The sequence below is a fragment of the Corvus cornix genome, chromosome 1A, assembly GCF_000738735.6.
Source record: "Corvus cornix cornix isolate S_Up_H32 chromosome 1A, ASM73873v5, whole genome shotgun sequence".
In the NCBI taxonomy this organism is placed as follows: domain Eukaryota; kingdom Metazoa; phylum Chordata; class Aves; order Passeriformes; family Corvidae; genus Corvus; species Corvus cornix.
The window spans coordinates 52,567,220-52,582,207 of NC_047057.1; the positions used below are offsets into that span (position 1 = coordinate 52,567,220).

The following is a 14,988-nucleotide window of genomic DNA, read 5'->3' on the forward strand; positions in this document are numbered from 1 at the left end:
CTGGTGATTCTGGGTTTGGAAGGAGCATCATGTTTGTAATGTGTTTCATCTCCGCCTGCTCTGGTCTTTCTACTTGTGAAACCTTTGTATTTGGTTTCCAAGAAACACTTTCCTCCTCCTTTTGAAATAGTTTACTAAAAATATCCCCAAGAAATAACTACTGAAGTGCTGCCCTTATTTTAAGGGTGGGGGCTTCCACAGTGCCTCCTCCCCGAGAGCGAGTTACACAGAGTTTACAACAAGGACCAGCTTGTTCACGGACAGGAAGGGTGAGAGACAGAGGAATCTGCCATTTGATTTCTCTTCTCTAAATGAAAACACTATCTCAGAATTGGAGACTGTAGCAATATGGCCAAGCCAGACATTAATTTATCATCACTGTTTGTATTACAGCGAAGGGCTGCAATTGTGGATTAGGTTGAGGTGTTGCGCAAGTGCGTGACGAAATGCTTTAACAACCCAAACAGGCAAGTGCAAGTAGAACACACTTCAAAGTGACAAATGGCAGTCTTTTCTGTTTCTGAGGAGCTACTATGTCTCTGATGGTACAGTACAGCACTCGATTTCTCTCAGAGGTCTGAAGGAAAGAAAGAGCATGCATGGGAATCTACGGCCTGTCTTCCACTATAAAATCCTTGCCGTTCTTGACATGCAATCTGCTCTGGTTTATTCCAAAGGCAAAGCACTATAAAAACCGTGTGAGTCCCACGGAATATGATCAGCTGCTTTCTGCATTAGCAGCAGTAAAAGAAAGGTACATTCTATTAAAAACAAGGGAACTCACCCAGCTTTCTGTTAAAGTGGCAACATTCTGACAAATTTTCCATTCTCCTCAAAGACACAGCTCTAGACATTTCAAGGAAGCACGCAGTGAATTGCCTTGTGTAGGATGTGCACGAGAGGAAAATGCTATCTATACAGCTCTCTTGTGCTCTTGGCTTTGACAGGCAGCCCTCAGAGGCATGCACAGCAGTGAATGTACCTGTGCATCAACACACCAGGGAAAAGCTTGGCTCCTCTTCTGTCGTTACTGGCACATTTCTCAGCTGGGGAGCCTGCACCTGGAGAATGAGGCTCCTTCTGATGGGCTGGGAGTATCTGTGCCTTGGGAGGCTTCCAAAAACGCATCCACAACTCACCTAAAGCAGTTGCCAGAAAAAATGGAGCTCAGACATGAGTACACGTGCATGTGTTAAACACACAGCAAAAGGGAGCAGGACCATGAGGAAAGGAGACAGCAGAACTCCAGGTGGTGGCACGTGGGCCAGCTCTGGCAGCCTGACCTCAGCCAGGAGGAAAGCATCCCACCTCTGGCAACCTCCTCGCCCACCACACTATTAAGAAAATTATGCTCTTGCTGGATTGAATTTCTCAGCAGATCAAACAGGATTTTTTACTGTGGATTATTAACCCCTGTCCTCTGTGAAAATGCTCAGCTTTCCAGCCTAATGCCTCCGGTTTAAACAGCTTATGGGGGAAGTGATCAAGCACAGCTAAGGCTCCTATTAGCCACACATGCTAAAAGAGTCGCTTTCCGGACCAGACAGCATAACAAAGTTGTTCTTGTTGCATTTGCTGGGTATCTAAGTTACATTTGTGGAACAGCTCATGTGGCTTTTCAAAGCCATTGCTGTGTTTTGTCCAAGTTTCAGGCTGTTTCAAGAGCTCACAGTGCTGTGTTTGGTGCCTTGCCCAAAATACACGTGCCCTGTATGCAGCAGCTCCACACACGAGGACTGTGACATGCTTCTCCAAAAAATAAGTCACAGAGGATGTTTTAGGAGACACAAAACTGCATTGGTTTTTTTCCCCTTTATAATTTGCGGCCAAATCTGCCTGAACATCCTGTCTCCAAAAATTTTAAGATCAAGGAAGAGAAAAACTGTGATTAACACTGAATGAAATCCTCTTAATGCATTTGAAATGGTTCTTTGTATAACAATAACGCCATGATTCAGGTCTAATTATGGACTGATTTGACAGGATTACTGTTTTATACTGGTCAAAGGAAATGATCAACTTCTTTTAAAAAGAAAATGATTTTTACTTCTGAAACATGAAAATATTGAGCCCTAAATATGTCATTTGCCTAAAAATGTGACTGGTCAAATAATACCCTAATACTGAATTTTATTAGCAAGGGAGTTCCTAAATCCTAGGTCTTTTTCAAGGAATTCCTTTTAAAAATATTCAATGAGTGTCATGAGTCATTTCATGCTTTCAGTAGGCTGAAGGTGATGTACTAAGGCTCCCATTAGGAAGAATATTTCTGCACCTAACTCTTTTAAACATAATGGTAAGTTTTGGAGTTCAAGCTTGAATTTAGGAATTTGCTGGTTAAATTGCAAAGTTTTGTCTATATTTCCTGATAAGAAATCCCAAATCATCTAACATGGTGGTGACTGAAAATAGATTATTATGGATTATGTTTTTTTACACAGTGGTGACCTTTTAATATTTCACAAGTTCTGTGCAACAGTGCAGCAATAATTTGAAAAAACATACATGTAAAATTTACGTTTTCACAAATCTGGTTTAAAAGCCGTCATATTTTCATCCTTTAGCCTTGTCTACCCAGGACCGAATATTTTTGTTCCTATACTTCTTGCCAAGTTCCACTTTTTGAGAAGTGGAAAGCAGAAAGTGGGGGCAAGCTTGTGTTAAAGGAGTGTGTGTGTTTGTGCACATATGCATGCCTGGAAGCAGCATGGAGAGTTTCTGTATTCCCTAGAATACAGACATAGGGGTGAGAGGGAGGCAAGGCTGTCAAAAGCTTTCAAGAAATTGCATTTATCACATCACTTTCCAATCTGTTTTAGGTATATCACCGTCGTGTCTGTCTGTATTTTTATCCTGCGTACGTAAAGTATCTTGGGATCTAGTCCCCCTAAATGAAAGGTGATACAGAAATGTAAAGGATTAGTATCATTACAAAAATAGACACAAAGAATATGGAAAACATTCCCCACCAGGTTATAACTGTGCTAATGCAAGTCAAATCTGGGTCCTTAATTACTTTACCAGAGTTCCTATAAATGCATAGAATTTAACCTCAGAATGTCCTGCCTAGTCCTGTACATGTTAAAAAAAAACAACAAACCCAACCCTCAGATACATTTCTCAGAGTTTGTGAGCCAGATTTCTTCTGCCTGGAAGTCCACAGCCCTGCCCCACTGTTGGTCCAAGTTAGGCCAGTTCTCCTGCTCCTCAAATTCAAGGAGAACTGAAGCAGCTGGAAAAAAATATTGCAAAATTCTCAACAAAAAATGATACCCCTTGCAAACAGCTCCAGGCCATATTATTTAGATTTAGCAATGTGGAAATGTTCCAGCAATGCACTGTTTTGATAACACACAAAATCAAATTTCTGCCTCATGTTGTACTTAATGCAGTACCCCACCTCCACCCCCTACCCTCCTACCCCCAGCTCTTTGTGGGCAGGAGGAATGTGACCACAGTACAGCCTGGGTGGGGGACCAGACCTACAGCAAAGTGTCCTTCCTATTCTGACAGCTCGGAGAAGCACAAAAAGCTGTGCCCAAAAGCAATAGCACTGCACTAACTACTGCTTCTTCTCTTGGTGGGGGGATGGCTTTGATTACCCCTGTTTGATGAGCAGGAGGTGGCACAGGAAGATGCTGGGAGGCCAGTATTGTGTGGGACTCCACAATTCCTTGAATACAAAGAGTGGCCTGAATAGTTGTGTGTGCGATCCTTAAAGTGCTGCTGGCTAGCCAAGCCAGGTCTCCCCGGAAAACAGGCCTTCAGAAAGGGAGGGCTCACTAAAGAAGATTTTAAAAACCCTTCTCCTTTGCTGCCTCAAAGCTTCCCTTTCCATGTGCATTCAAGCCAAGAAAATCCTCCCAGCCCTGTAGGGTGGGACCTCAGATCTCATCAAGGACCTCACCAGAGGACTTCCTTTATCCAAAAATCCCTAACCCATACTGCCATCAGAGCACAGCACAACCCCCTTCGGGTGAGGCGTTCCTTCCCTTGATGTGATCCCATAACTAATAATGTTTCAGGGGTGGTTTTACAGTAACCAGAGTGGGCTGGGTTTTGTGGTTCTTCCCAGAAGGCAACAAAAGAAGTCTGTTCCCACAGCCCAGCCGAGGACACTGAGGACACACCTGCAGCACTGCACAGCTGGCGTTCTGTTCGGTGGCCACAGCAAGTCAGGTGGTGACAGCACCGGGAGCAAGGTGATCTCGCCCCGGGGAGAACAGGGCTGGTCACAGCACTGCTGTGCCCCCGGGATGAAGCTGAAACTTCTATGGAGCTCCTGCCAAAGTATCAGGGTGTTTAGGGTTACCTTTTGACCCAACACAAACCTGAGGTTTACCCATTCGTCCCTCCCTATTGGTATGTACAATGTAAATACCTTTTCTTTCTTTGTGCACTTGCCTCTGGTCCATTTAACTTTTAATTCAAACCTTGTTTCCTGAGGTGTCAAAGCACACATCCATCACTCTTATTTACCATCCTGACACCCCCACCCCTTGCCCCAAGGTACTCTTGCAGAGTAAGTATTAACTACCAACCAGTCCATCCCACAGCTGAACACTGCGTAAAGGTCTCTGGGCCAAAGCAGATGTGGACAAAAGCTCCAGCAGCTTGCAGACCTCAGCATTTATGGAGTGATTTTTCCCATCCCTATGCTCTGGGCAGTCAGGACTTGACCATCTCAAAATTCTTACTAGGTACAGCTGAGAATTTCTGAAGTGGGGAAAGTGGTGGAGGGGGTGAGAACTGGCTCCTGAAAGGAAAACCTTCCTTATTTCCACCCTCGAAATAAAAGGGCACAAATGCATCTCTCCTCCCCCTTCCCCTCTCTGCTGCCCTTATAGCATGTAGGGGCTGGGGGGGTCGGGGCATTCCAGCAGCTGCTGGCCAGTATCCTGGAAACTGCCTCCTTTTTCCCAGTCCCAGCCCCTTTTATGAAGGAGACAATGCAGACATACAGTGAGCGCCTTGTGCATCACTTGGGCCCCCAGGCCCTTTGACATGGGGATTTTGTGCAGTGCCTCACCATCTCCCCACCCTCCCCAAGGTGCCCCCACAGCCAAACCAGGGGGCTTCAGCCTTGCCTTTTCCTGCATTATCCAGAAAGAAATTACATGCCTTATTTTCCCAAGGGCTTGAGAGAAGTATGTGTAATGTGATACCAGGGAAATAATTCAGATAATTCCAGAATTTATCCATGGATGCCTTTTGGTTTGTTTATCCAGGTCTCTTCTTACCATTTCTCTCCTTCTTTCTTCCACCCACTCCCTTGCCTACCTCTCCCCAAGAGTCCCACGCATTTCTCTCTTCATCGTGTGTTGCTCTGGCCCCTCCACAGGGTTGGAAAGGCTGCTTCCTGCTCCAGATAAGAAGTGGTTTCCATCCAAAGCATCACCTGGCTTTCTTTGCTTGCTGTGTCTTCATCCAGAGGCACAAGCTAAGTCAGAGGATTTGGAGAATTTACCACTACAATATCCTGGTGTCCTTCTTTTTCATGCTCTCAGTGAGGAGAGCCCATTTTTGGGTTGAAGGTACAAGCCAGCTCTTGAGTTTGTAGCTCAAGGCCTCTGTTGAACAGTGATACAGATGTGAGTCTGGGTTTACTCACATCACAGGGGATTTGGACTCAGGCTTATTAGTTCTCTGAAGAATGGCTTCCCAGTTTCCAAGACAGCATTCCAATATTTGCTGTATCAGTTCCACTGAGGTCTCTCCTAGGAAGATCTGAAAATCTGTGAATTAGCCTGAGGTAGGTAATTGGATGTGAATTGATCACTTATTATTCCCTGCTGCTGTTAAAGGTACACTCCATATCTGACAGAAAACTGTTGTATATGCTTCCTCCAGCCATGGCAATTGAGGCAGACTGGGGCTGGTTTACAGAATATCTCTGCAAAATGATCTTCTATCCTTTCCAGATTACTTCATAAGAAGAGGCATTGGGTTTCTTATGTCCCTGTAGTCATGTCAGAGCTGAGGCAGAAAGTGAAAGTTATGTTTGTCTGATGCCTTTGCACCCAGAAAATATGTCCTTTTCCAGAGCATGCAGCTTCTTCATCAGAAGGAGAGAGGGGTTCAAGGCAAGCTTCTTTCCTACAAGCCAGGGCAGACCTTTGGCTGTTTGTCATGGTGCTTCCTCCCTCCCAGTCCTTGGGGCCACATTTAAATGGATTGCCTAGCTCTATAAATCCCACCCAGGAACTGTTCTTGAGCATGGCCCTGCAGTTTTCTTCAGTCAAAACGTGCTTACATGCTAATTCACTGAGATCACAGCAACCGCACCACCCCATCTGCACCCTGCCTAGCCAAATCATAGCTCTGTGTTCTGCTGAGCTCAACATCTGACATGCTTTAAAATAAAGGGGTGGCCAGCCAAGCAGTGGTCAGTGCTGCTGGCTGCCTGGGAGAGATGGTGGGTCTGTGTGGCAAGTGGCTTGCCCGATGTCCCAAGCTGGGGACAGTGAGCCCTCCTGGGGCAATGAGCTGCTCCTCTCATTGCTGCTGGCTGGCTGTGCTGGAGGTGAGTGGGAACACTTCCAAGGCTCCCCAGAAAGGTTTTTCTCTGGTCTTCTGGGCACCACTCCTCTGCTGCACTACAAGCTGCCTAGGTAACTCTGCAGCAGTCAGGTCCTAGGCAGAGGTCTTGAGGAGACTTGCTCAGGTGGTTTTGGGGCAGAGAGCATCCACAAATGTCTTGTACAGCCATGAGACTGCCAGAAACATCCATATTTCTTTCTCGTGCATCCCCACCACAGCAGCGTGATCTCCCTTTCCCCTGTCTCATGACCACTGTAAGGACCACAAACCATTTCATACATGGGGCAGAACTGACCAAAAGAGTCTCTCTCTCCTGCAAGAGGTATGATGCTTCCACAGCATCAGCAATAATTCCAGCTTGCTTAAAATTTGAGGGGCTCCAGGAGGATGCTAAGGCCATTTGTCATTTAAACATGATACCCTCTACTGTCCAGGGGCTCCGAAACCTGAGGTGAGAGTTGAAACCATCTCTCATCCATTTCAGAGATATTTCAGTAAGAAGTGTTTTATTCTTACCCTGGGCTGTGTCAAAATGATGTGATCAAAATATTTGGCTGCAAATTGCTTAGCACCTGTAGTCTTCAGAGACACTCAGAGCAGGTTCAGCTTCTGGGGGGGCTGTCTTGGAAAGAAAGGGATATATTGTGCTGTTGGAGGAAAATTCTTGGGACATTGGATGAGACAACCTGTGTGGAAAGGGGGATAGGATGGAGAGGTCGCACAGTGTCTAAGCTGAGGTCCCTTGCACTACTCCAACAACTCCTAATGCTGGATGCACCCTCTGTGTGACCATCCATGGACACAGCCAGTACTGTAGAGAGGAGAAAGAGGATTTTGTAACCGTGTGGAGGCCAATTTCCTGGACCAGGCAGTGGAAGCCTCTTTGCTCCATCTGAACCAGGCTGAAGACTGTTGTGCTTCATTGCAAGCTGAAGCCAAGCATCACCAAGGAGCTTGCAACCAGCTGGTCGGCAAAGAGGAGAGGCCATAGAGGGAGGAAGTGTGTTTCATAAATGCGGGTAAGGAATATATATTATGAGCATGCTGGGAATAAAAACAAACTTGTACCAGGGAATAGTGCGCCTCAAATTTCAGACCAGTTCCTGTGAGCCCTCTGAAAGCTTATTGCAGTTTTTAAGAAGTCACTGGTTGCAGCAATATCCCCAATGTTTAGGAGTGAGGAATATTGCCAGACCCTCTAGAGCCATGCCTCCAGAAATCTAATGGAATTATTAAGTGCATTTAGAGTTCCTGTTTATTGTTAGAGGCGTGATGTGTTAGCTTGTCTGCTGAGTTGCTTTTGTTCATGCAACGCTCATAAATCCAAAATAAAAAGGAAAAGTAGCCAGAGATCTGCTTTTTATACCAAACAGGGGTTGTTTGAGTCACCTGGTCTTGGTTACACCTGGCTGCTACATTGTCCCTCACCTATGCAGAAGTTTTATTTGCACCATGCTGATGGATGGGCTGGCTGGGAAGGGAAGTGTGATGCAGCATTCAGATATACTTGTAAGAATTAAGCACAAAGCTTTTGACATTTTGAATGTATTTTTCTATTATAATGAAAAATGTTGACTTTGTTTTGAGCCAGAATGACAAAACAACTTTTTTATTTACACATCACGTTTCTGGGGGAGGGGAGCATTCAGATAAAAGCTGGTGTGTTTCAGCCATGGGGGAAATTGCCTTCCTACTGTCTCTCCTTTTTTTATTGGAACAAATAGACACATAGTAAAAATGTGAGCCAGCTTTTTTTTTTTTTTTTTTGCTTATACTATAAAATAGGGAGCAACGCCGGCTTCCCCTCATTTTCCTTTACTTCTTTATTCTGTCCTGTCTTTGCCAATTGGAAACAGAACCCAGAGTTACTTTGTCTCTGGAAACAGCTCTTGCGGGACTAAACTGTTTTCAATGCTTTCCAAATAGAAGAGCCCTTTGGAGCCTACATGGCCTTCTGAAATTTACAGGGGAGGAGGACTGACAAAATAAATTCATATTTTCTTCTGTCAAGCTTGTTTGGTGAGAGGAAGAACTGGGGAGAAATATTCACAGGGAAATTTATACTGGCAATTTCCCCACTGACTAATCAATATAAAGGGAATTATACACAAATATGAATACAAAAAGCTAGAACTGCCTGTCCTTTTCCTCTCTTTTCTTCTCCAACACTACCATCAGCCTTCCCCTCACAGGAACAACCTTCTAGAAGTGCTTTGGTGTCTGCATCATGTGGGGAGATAGGAACAGAGCTGGTGGAAGGTGTATGTTCTTCTCACAGCAGTGTTCAACCCCAAAGCAAACAAGATTTCTCAGTTCAGGAGTTCATCCTTCATCAGTGATACTGTAGAGATGCAGATATGGTTTCTCTAAATCAACAGCAAGAAGAAACAGAAGCGGAAAGCAGCTCTGTAGTGAGATAGCATGAGAACAGGCTTCACGAGTACTTCAGCTGTGATGATAAAGCTCCTTGCTCAACATCAGAAGTTCCCAGTGCTGTGCCATATGTTGCTCTCCTTTTACAGAATAAAGATTGAGTATTAAATGAGATCTAGCAAGGAATCATTGATTAGAGTTGTTCCCTGGAAAAGATTAGGAGAACATTTGGTTTTCAGTTTGAAAATTAAATGAAAAAGTAACAAGCCTTGAAGGAACGTTCCAATGTGGTTTTCATCTGGCTTGGCAGGTTTCTCCTGGAGAACAGAAAGCTAAAAGAAGATAGGAATTAGAAAAACATGCTGTGACCCGGATAGAAATTCTTCAGCAAAAAGGGAAACACAGAAGCAAAACAGTATGTAATGAAAGCCAAAAATCTTATTTAACCATGTTTGTCTCTCTTGTTTCTTCTGCAGGGCCAAATATTTCCAAGGGAAGAAGGTGAATGGAGAATTTGATATCCGAGTGGAACAGGTCAGTGACAAGTGAATTTCTCTCTAAGGAATGCATGTGGACAGGGCTAAGGAGAGGTAATCTGTCCCAGGAACAGTAATGAGGCTCATAGCCTGTATTCTGATGGGCACTGGACACATCCTGTTTCCCTGTTAGCCTTGTTAGACATTCATTTCAGCTGAAAACTCTCCATGTTGGGGTCTGTCCCCTGCTCTGTGTGCTGGTGCAGTGTCTGTCAAACAAAAGTCCCATATTGACTGAGACTGGATGCTGTTGCCAAAGTAGAAATTATTATTAACAATCATCATCTGCAGACACCCGACTTGAAAGCAGGCATAAGAAGAGAGAGATGTAGAGATAAGGTGGTGATCCTGAAGGAATCATATGCTTATTTTATACTCATTAGGGCCATAATAATGTTTGGGTGGATAAAGAAATCTGAATGTTGTTTGAATGACCTGATATTTTCTGTTTTTATAAAGCTGTTGATTCTGCATTGTGTATGTACAGATTATTAATGCAGTGGTTTTGAAGACTTTCTCAGGACCCACTGCACTCAAAAAGGTTTCTTCTCTTTTCAAAGGGGTCCTGTCCTGTTGTCTATGACTGTTCATGAGTGCACATGTTCTTATCAAAGTGCTTCTGGGACAGATTTTTCTTTTTTATTGATGTCATACTTGTCAGTCTGGGTGGTATTAGCAAGAATAATTCTTCCTGGCATTTCTTCATCAAAGTCCTTATTTTGTTGGCTGCCTTAGCAGTTATCCTAAAAGAGTATAGGAAAAATTTAAAAAAAATTTAAATCATGCTTCTCACTTAGAAGATCCAACTGTCTCCATCACTCAAAGCAGGGCTAGCTTCAAAGTTAGACCAGATACTCTTCAAAATGACCTGTTAGTTCTTTCCTAAACCTCCCAGCTCTACCTTTCCCCTCATACTCCTTCTCCTCAAATGTTACTGCACTTGAGGTCCTTATAAAGGAACTGCCTTCAAATGGTCGGTGAGTGCAGAAGGTCAGAAGTGGACTCTGGTTCCCTGCTGGGAGATCAAGTTGAGACCCTTGTCACCACCACAAGGTAGCTTATCCCATTTCCCCACGGACTCCTGTAGGGAGATTTTCCCAGTCTACCTCTTGAAATCCTTCACATAGGCTGAATATCCATGTTTGAGATGAGGCAACAGATTGCTCCAAGCCAAGACCATGATGTGATTCTGCTGGTGAGGACCATGGCCAGGCCCCTGCAGCTTTCATTAAATGCCCACACAGGGACTGCTTCTTTGCCCAAGGGAATGAAGCCCCCAGTGGGCTGGAGAGTTGAGGAACAGAAAACAAGGATCCTGGCTGTTTCCACCTTTCCCCTCCCTGCCACCCAAATCAGGCAGCCCAGCCTCTGTTTGGTGGGCAGGGAGCTGCTCTTGACTCCTCCAGACCTCAGAAGGAGAACAAATGATGACTTTTCCCAGCTGGATCAATCTGTCCAGGGAAACACAGAAGCTGCATTGTCATGGGCAGTCCTTGAATCTGACCCCAGGACTCTCCTGTGTATTGTTTAGGTGAAGAGGAAGGCACTGCTTCCTTCAAACTCTGGCTTTTTGTCCCCTTCTTTGTTTGGCCATCCATCCTTGCTCAGTATTTCTTGATATTTAATTTTTCTTCATTACTGCAACCCTGTTCGTCTGGAGCCTTCCTAACTTCTTCACCCTCTTCCTCAAGCAGTCCAGGAGCCTAAACTGTTGTGGGAATGAGTCCCCTGAGGCAGAATGCTGACCCTCTCTACCTAAAAAAAAAAATATTCTTCCACAGTTTTCTTATGAAAAAGGAAAAAAAAAAGGGGAATAACTGTTCATCAGTATGGTCCACATCTTTCTCTTTGAGTTCCCAGCTTACCAGTCTTCACTCCTGTAACTCTTCCCTGAATGGGACACAGACTGTGCCATGGAGCACAAGCCTTAACCTGGCTGTTCAGTTCTGAATAACCTCTTCATCAGAGAGCTTGACTCTTGGGCACCTCTTGAACCATTTGGTCTGCTTAGTAAGTTAATTCAGTTTTTCATTTTTCCATTTGATCCTGGTTCAGATAACCACACATTATTAACTCAGCCAGAAATACAGTTTGCCCCAGGAACTTTTTTTAGGTTTTATAGGAGAAAAACCACTTTTGATCTGAAAAGCTAAATAACAAAGAAGTTTGAATGGCAGAAAGCAATGAAAGGAAATATCCAAATGTTAAATACTCTTGAAAAACCACATTGGGAAAAAGCCACTGCTTTATTTTTACTGACCATGCTAACTCTTTTGCCATTCTTCCAGGATGTTCTGTAGCTGGTCTGAAGTTTTTCTCCTCCTCTTTCATATCCATCTTTGTTACATCTTAATTCTTTCTTAGCAAGCCATTTTAGCAATCTGTGGGGGAAGCAGAACAGGATAGTAGGTGATATTTTCTTGAAAGTCATGACATCACTTATTTGTAATGGAGCAGGAGTGCTGAAAGCAGCACTGTCTCTCCCTCCCTCAGCAGCGGGAAGTCAGTTATCTAATCTGGTTGTACACCCTACCAGCTCTCCAGGCTGCCTCCCCCCTCCTCTGAGGAATGCAGGACATGTGTGATCCTGCTGTCCTGCTCTGCCTGTCCCCCACACCCAGCCCTGTGGAAAGCATTGGCTCATTTCAGCTGAATTTGAGAAACAGGCAGATGTTTCAAGATGCTAAGTTTCTGCAAGAGGTGAATTCAGTTCATTTTAGACACTGGGTAATACACAGAGAAGAGACTGTTAAATGCCATCCTGCTGCTCAGGGAGCTGCTTCTGCAAGTCTCAGCCTGTAGGAAAATAGGTTTTATGGACTCTCAAATAAGGTTTTCTGGTTCTTTAGCACTGAATGAATTGCATGACCTCGATAACAACCCCAGGCCCTTGTTCTTCACATCCATTACCCCCAGGAAGAGATAGGGGTTACTGTGGGCAGCACCTGCTAAGGTGCTGGATAAGGAGAGGGCTGGCAGGGACACTGTGGCAGGTACACCACTCTCCTGTCGTCCATTAAAATGAAAGTGAAGTCTGACTTTGTTTCCACCTTTGTTTCTTCTCTTCTAATCTTCAGTGTAACACTGAAACCGTATTTATTAATGTGCTTTAAAGGCTGCAGGATTTATTATTGTCCACCATTTAGTGAAACCAGGCAGGCAGTGCTATTGCCTTCTTTCTGCTGGATGCAAGGAGAGAGGTGAAAGGCTTTGGTGGTGTAAAGCCAGTCCAAGTGTTCTCCTGAGCCATGGCCCCTTTTTCTTTGGCAACAGTTTGGATTAAGTTTTGGTTATTTGCATATTTTTCCACTTCTATAGCAATGATTGTCTTTCGTGAGACTAATGGAAACACTGATCCAAAAGTGAAAATCTATTTGACCTATTCCCGTTAAAACCCTGATGGTTTAAGTTTTACTCAGTGTGGGTAAAGCCCTAAGCTTTAAGGAACAGCTGAGTCTAAAAATACTATCTCTATTTTATGCTAAAAATAAGCTGCTTAGATTTTGATCCACGTTGCTGCTTTTACTTGCCTGGCGATGTCTAGCTTTCAGAACTGCAGTGTATGCATCTCCAGTTCTTTCCTCTAGAAATACAAATACTAAAAAAGTTCTTTCCAAAATGAAAAGCAGAAGTTTGAATAAATGGCTCGAAGGCTAAGGTGAACTTAAAGAATAATCTTAACATGCCACAGGAGTGGACCACATTGCTTTTAGTCTCTCACAAAAAGAATTTTTCTTCTATCTCCTCAGTTCTTCATTGGCCAGAGGACAGGAGGCATTAGGAACCACAGTACACTGAGGAAGAGGAAGAATTACACTATAGGCCTTATGCTCTGTCAAATCGTTTCCTTCATTAGAGAGAAACTAATTCAGCACCTCTTTTCCCACCCTCTCTGCGCTGTCCCATCTTGTGTGCTCTAAGGATTCCTGGGGTTTCCCATACAGATCATAACATACCTCATGTGGGGGTCTTCTTGGGCATTAGACATGCCCCAAGCCCAAGGTGAATGCCTTGTGGCCATGCATCCCCAGCACAGCCACAGACGAGCAGAAGAGGGCAACAGAGATGGGGCTGAGACCTGGACAACCACAGACCCATCAGACAGGATAGTAGGTGACACTGACGGTGGGGGGCAGATGAGTGGGACACTTGACACCTGTCTGGGAGAGTGATGTCCACAAAGCAGGAGGTGTGCAGAGCAGGGGCATTGGGATGGCCATGGAGACCTGGCTTATGAGAGGAGACTGACAGAGTTGAGTTTGTTTATGCTGCCATAACAGAGGATAAAGGAGACATCAGTGCTTTTAGTAAATACCCTGGTGCAAGAAACGGTTTCATGACATGGTGCCAGGCATAGTGAGAGGTTAGACCGTATGGCTCTAATGGGCTGTTCCAGCCCTGTGCCCTGCATGGCCCAGTGGGAGACACAGCAGACATGAGCAAGCAGCACCTCTTAGAGAGAGTCCACCACCTTCAGGGTACCTTTCCTGCAGGTATTTCCCAAAGGAATTTGAATATGTTCAGAGACATCTTTCCTGACACTGGCTAATGATGGTGGAGTGGGGTGAAAAGTGTGACAGGGGAGCCACGAGGCCAGAAGGTCCATCTACACTTTTATTCCTGTTTGTTCACCCGTCTCCTTCCCACCATTTCCTGCTGTGATGAGGTGGGTCCGTCTGTCCGTCTGACACACATTCTTCTTGCACAGCTCATTCACTTGTTCCCACTGTTCAGTTTATTTTCAGGGAATGATTATTCAGTGAACTCCTATGTACATGCTTCTGGAAAAGTCTTGTGGTATAGATTACGACTCCATTGGCAGCATTGTCAGGAAAAAAGTTGTACTTGGCAGTCACAGAAGATAATTGTAATACAAATCATGAATTCCAGCTCCTTTGTATTTCCCGCCCTAAAGAGGTATTTTCATGTGTGGCGTAAAATGGTCCTTTCAAAAGGTAGTCTGACAGGTCTGTGTGTGATGAAAGGAAAATTAGCCTCTTGTCAAACAACTGTATAATTTTTGTTCATTATATGTTTAGGGCTTGGGTTTTTTTCCAACTGAATGCCAGAAAGCAGTTCAATAACAGCAACAGCAGTTCTCCTAGCTTTGCCACATGCAAGCATTCAGAAACCATGAATAAAGGGACCTGGAGAACTAGCAAGAATGACTCTAAAGTCATTATTTTCTTAAATTAAAAAAAATACTCTCTTCTTTTTTTTTTTTTTTAATTTTCATTGGCTTTTGGAGGTTTATAGAGTTTATGGTTTTGAGCCATTTCCTGGGATCAAAATATTTAGAAATGCGCTTTTTCTAAACCTCAGATTTTCAGACAGTCACATAACTTCTGAAATGAAAATTCAAGAGACAATTCTGAATGCCACCAGAGCTGATGCACCAAAAGGTGTTCACGCAGGGGAAGGCATCTGGACCTTCAGCACCAGCATTGTCTCTGGGAGAATGCATCCTAGCTTCAGGACTTGTGAAGAGCACTTGTGGAAGCTGCTGTTGAAGCCACAAAGCAGCATTCCCATCACAGAA

At 44.3% G+C, this 14,988-nt stretch overlaps 1 protein-coding gene across 2 annotated transcripts in view; it reads left to right on the forward strand.

The window, feature by feature from the left end:
- Positions 1-14,988, forward strand: part of SYN3 (synapsin III) — a 189,067-nt gene that overhangs the window by 21,705 nt on the left and 152,374 nt on the right. For both annotated transcript variants that reach the window (XM_010410495.4, XM_010410494.4), the window contains one exon: positions 9,390-9,447. In XM_010410495.4, the coding sequence (XP_010408797.1) occupies positions 9,390-9,447 (58 nt within the window). The remainder of the gene's footprint in view (positions 1-9,389; positions 9,448-14,988) is intronic.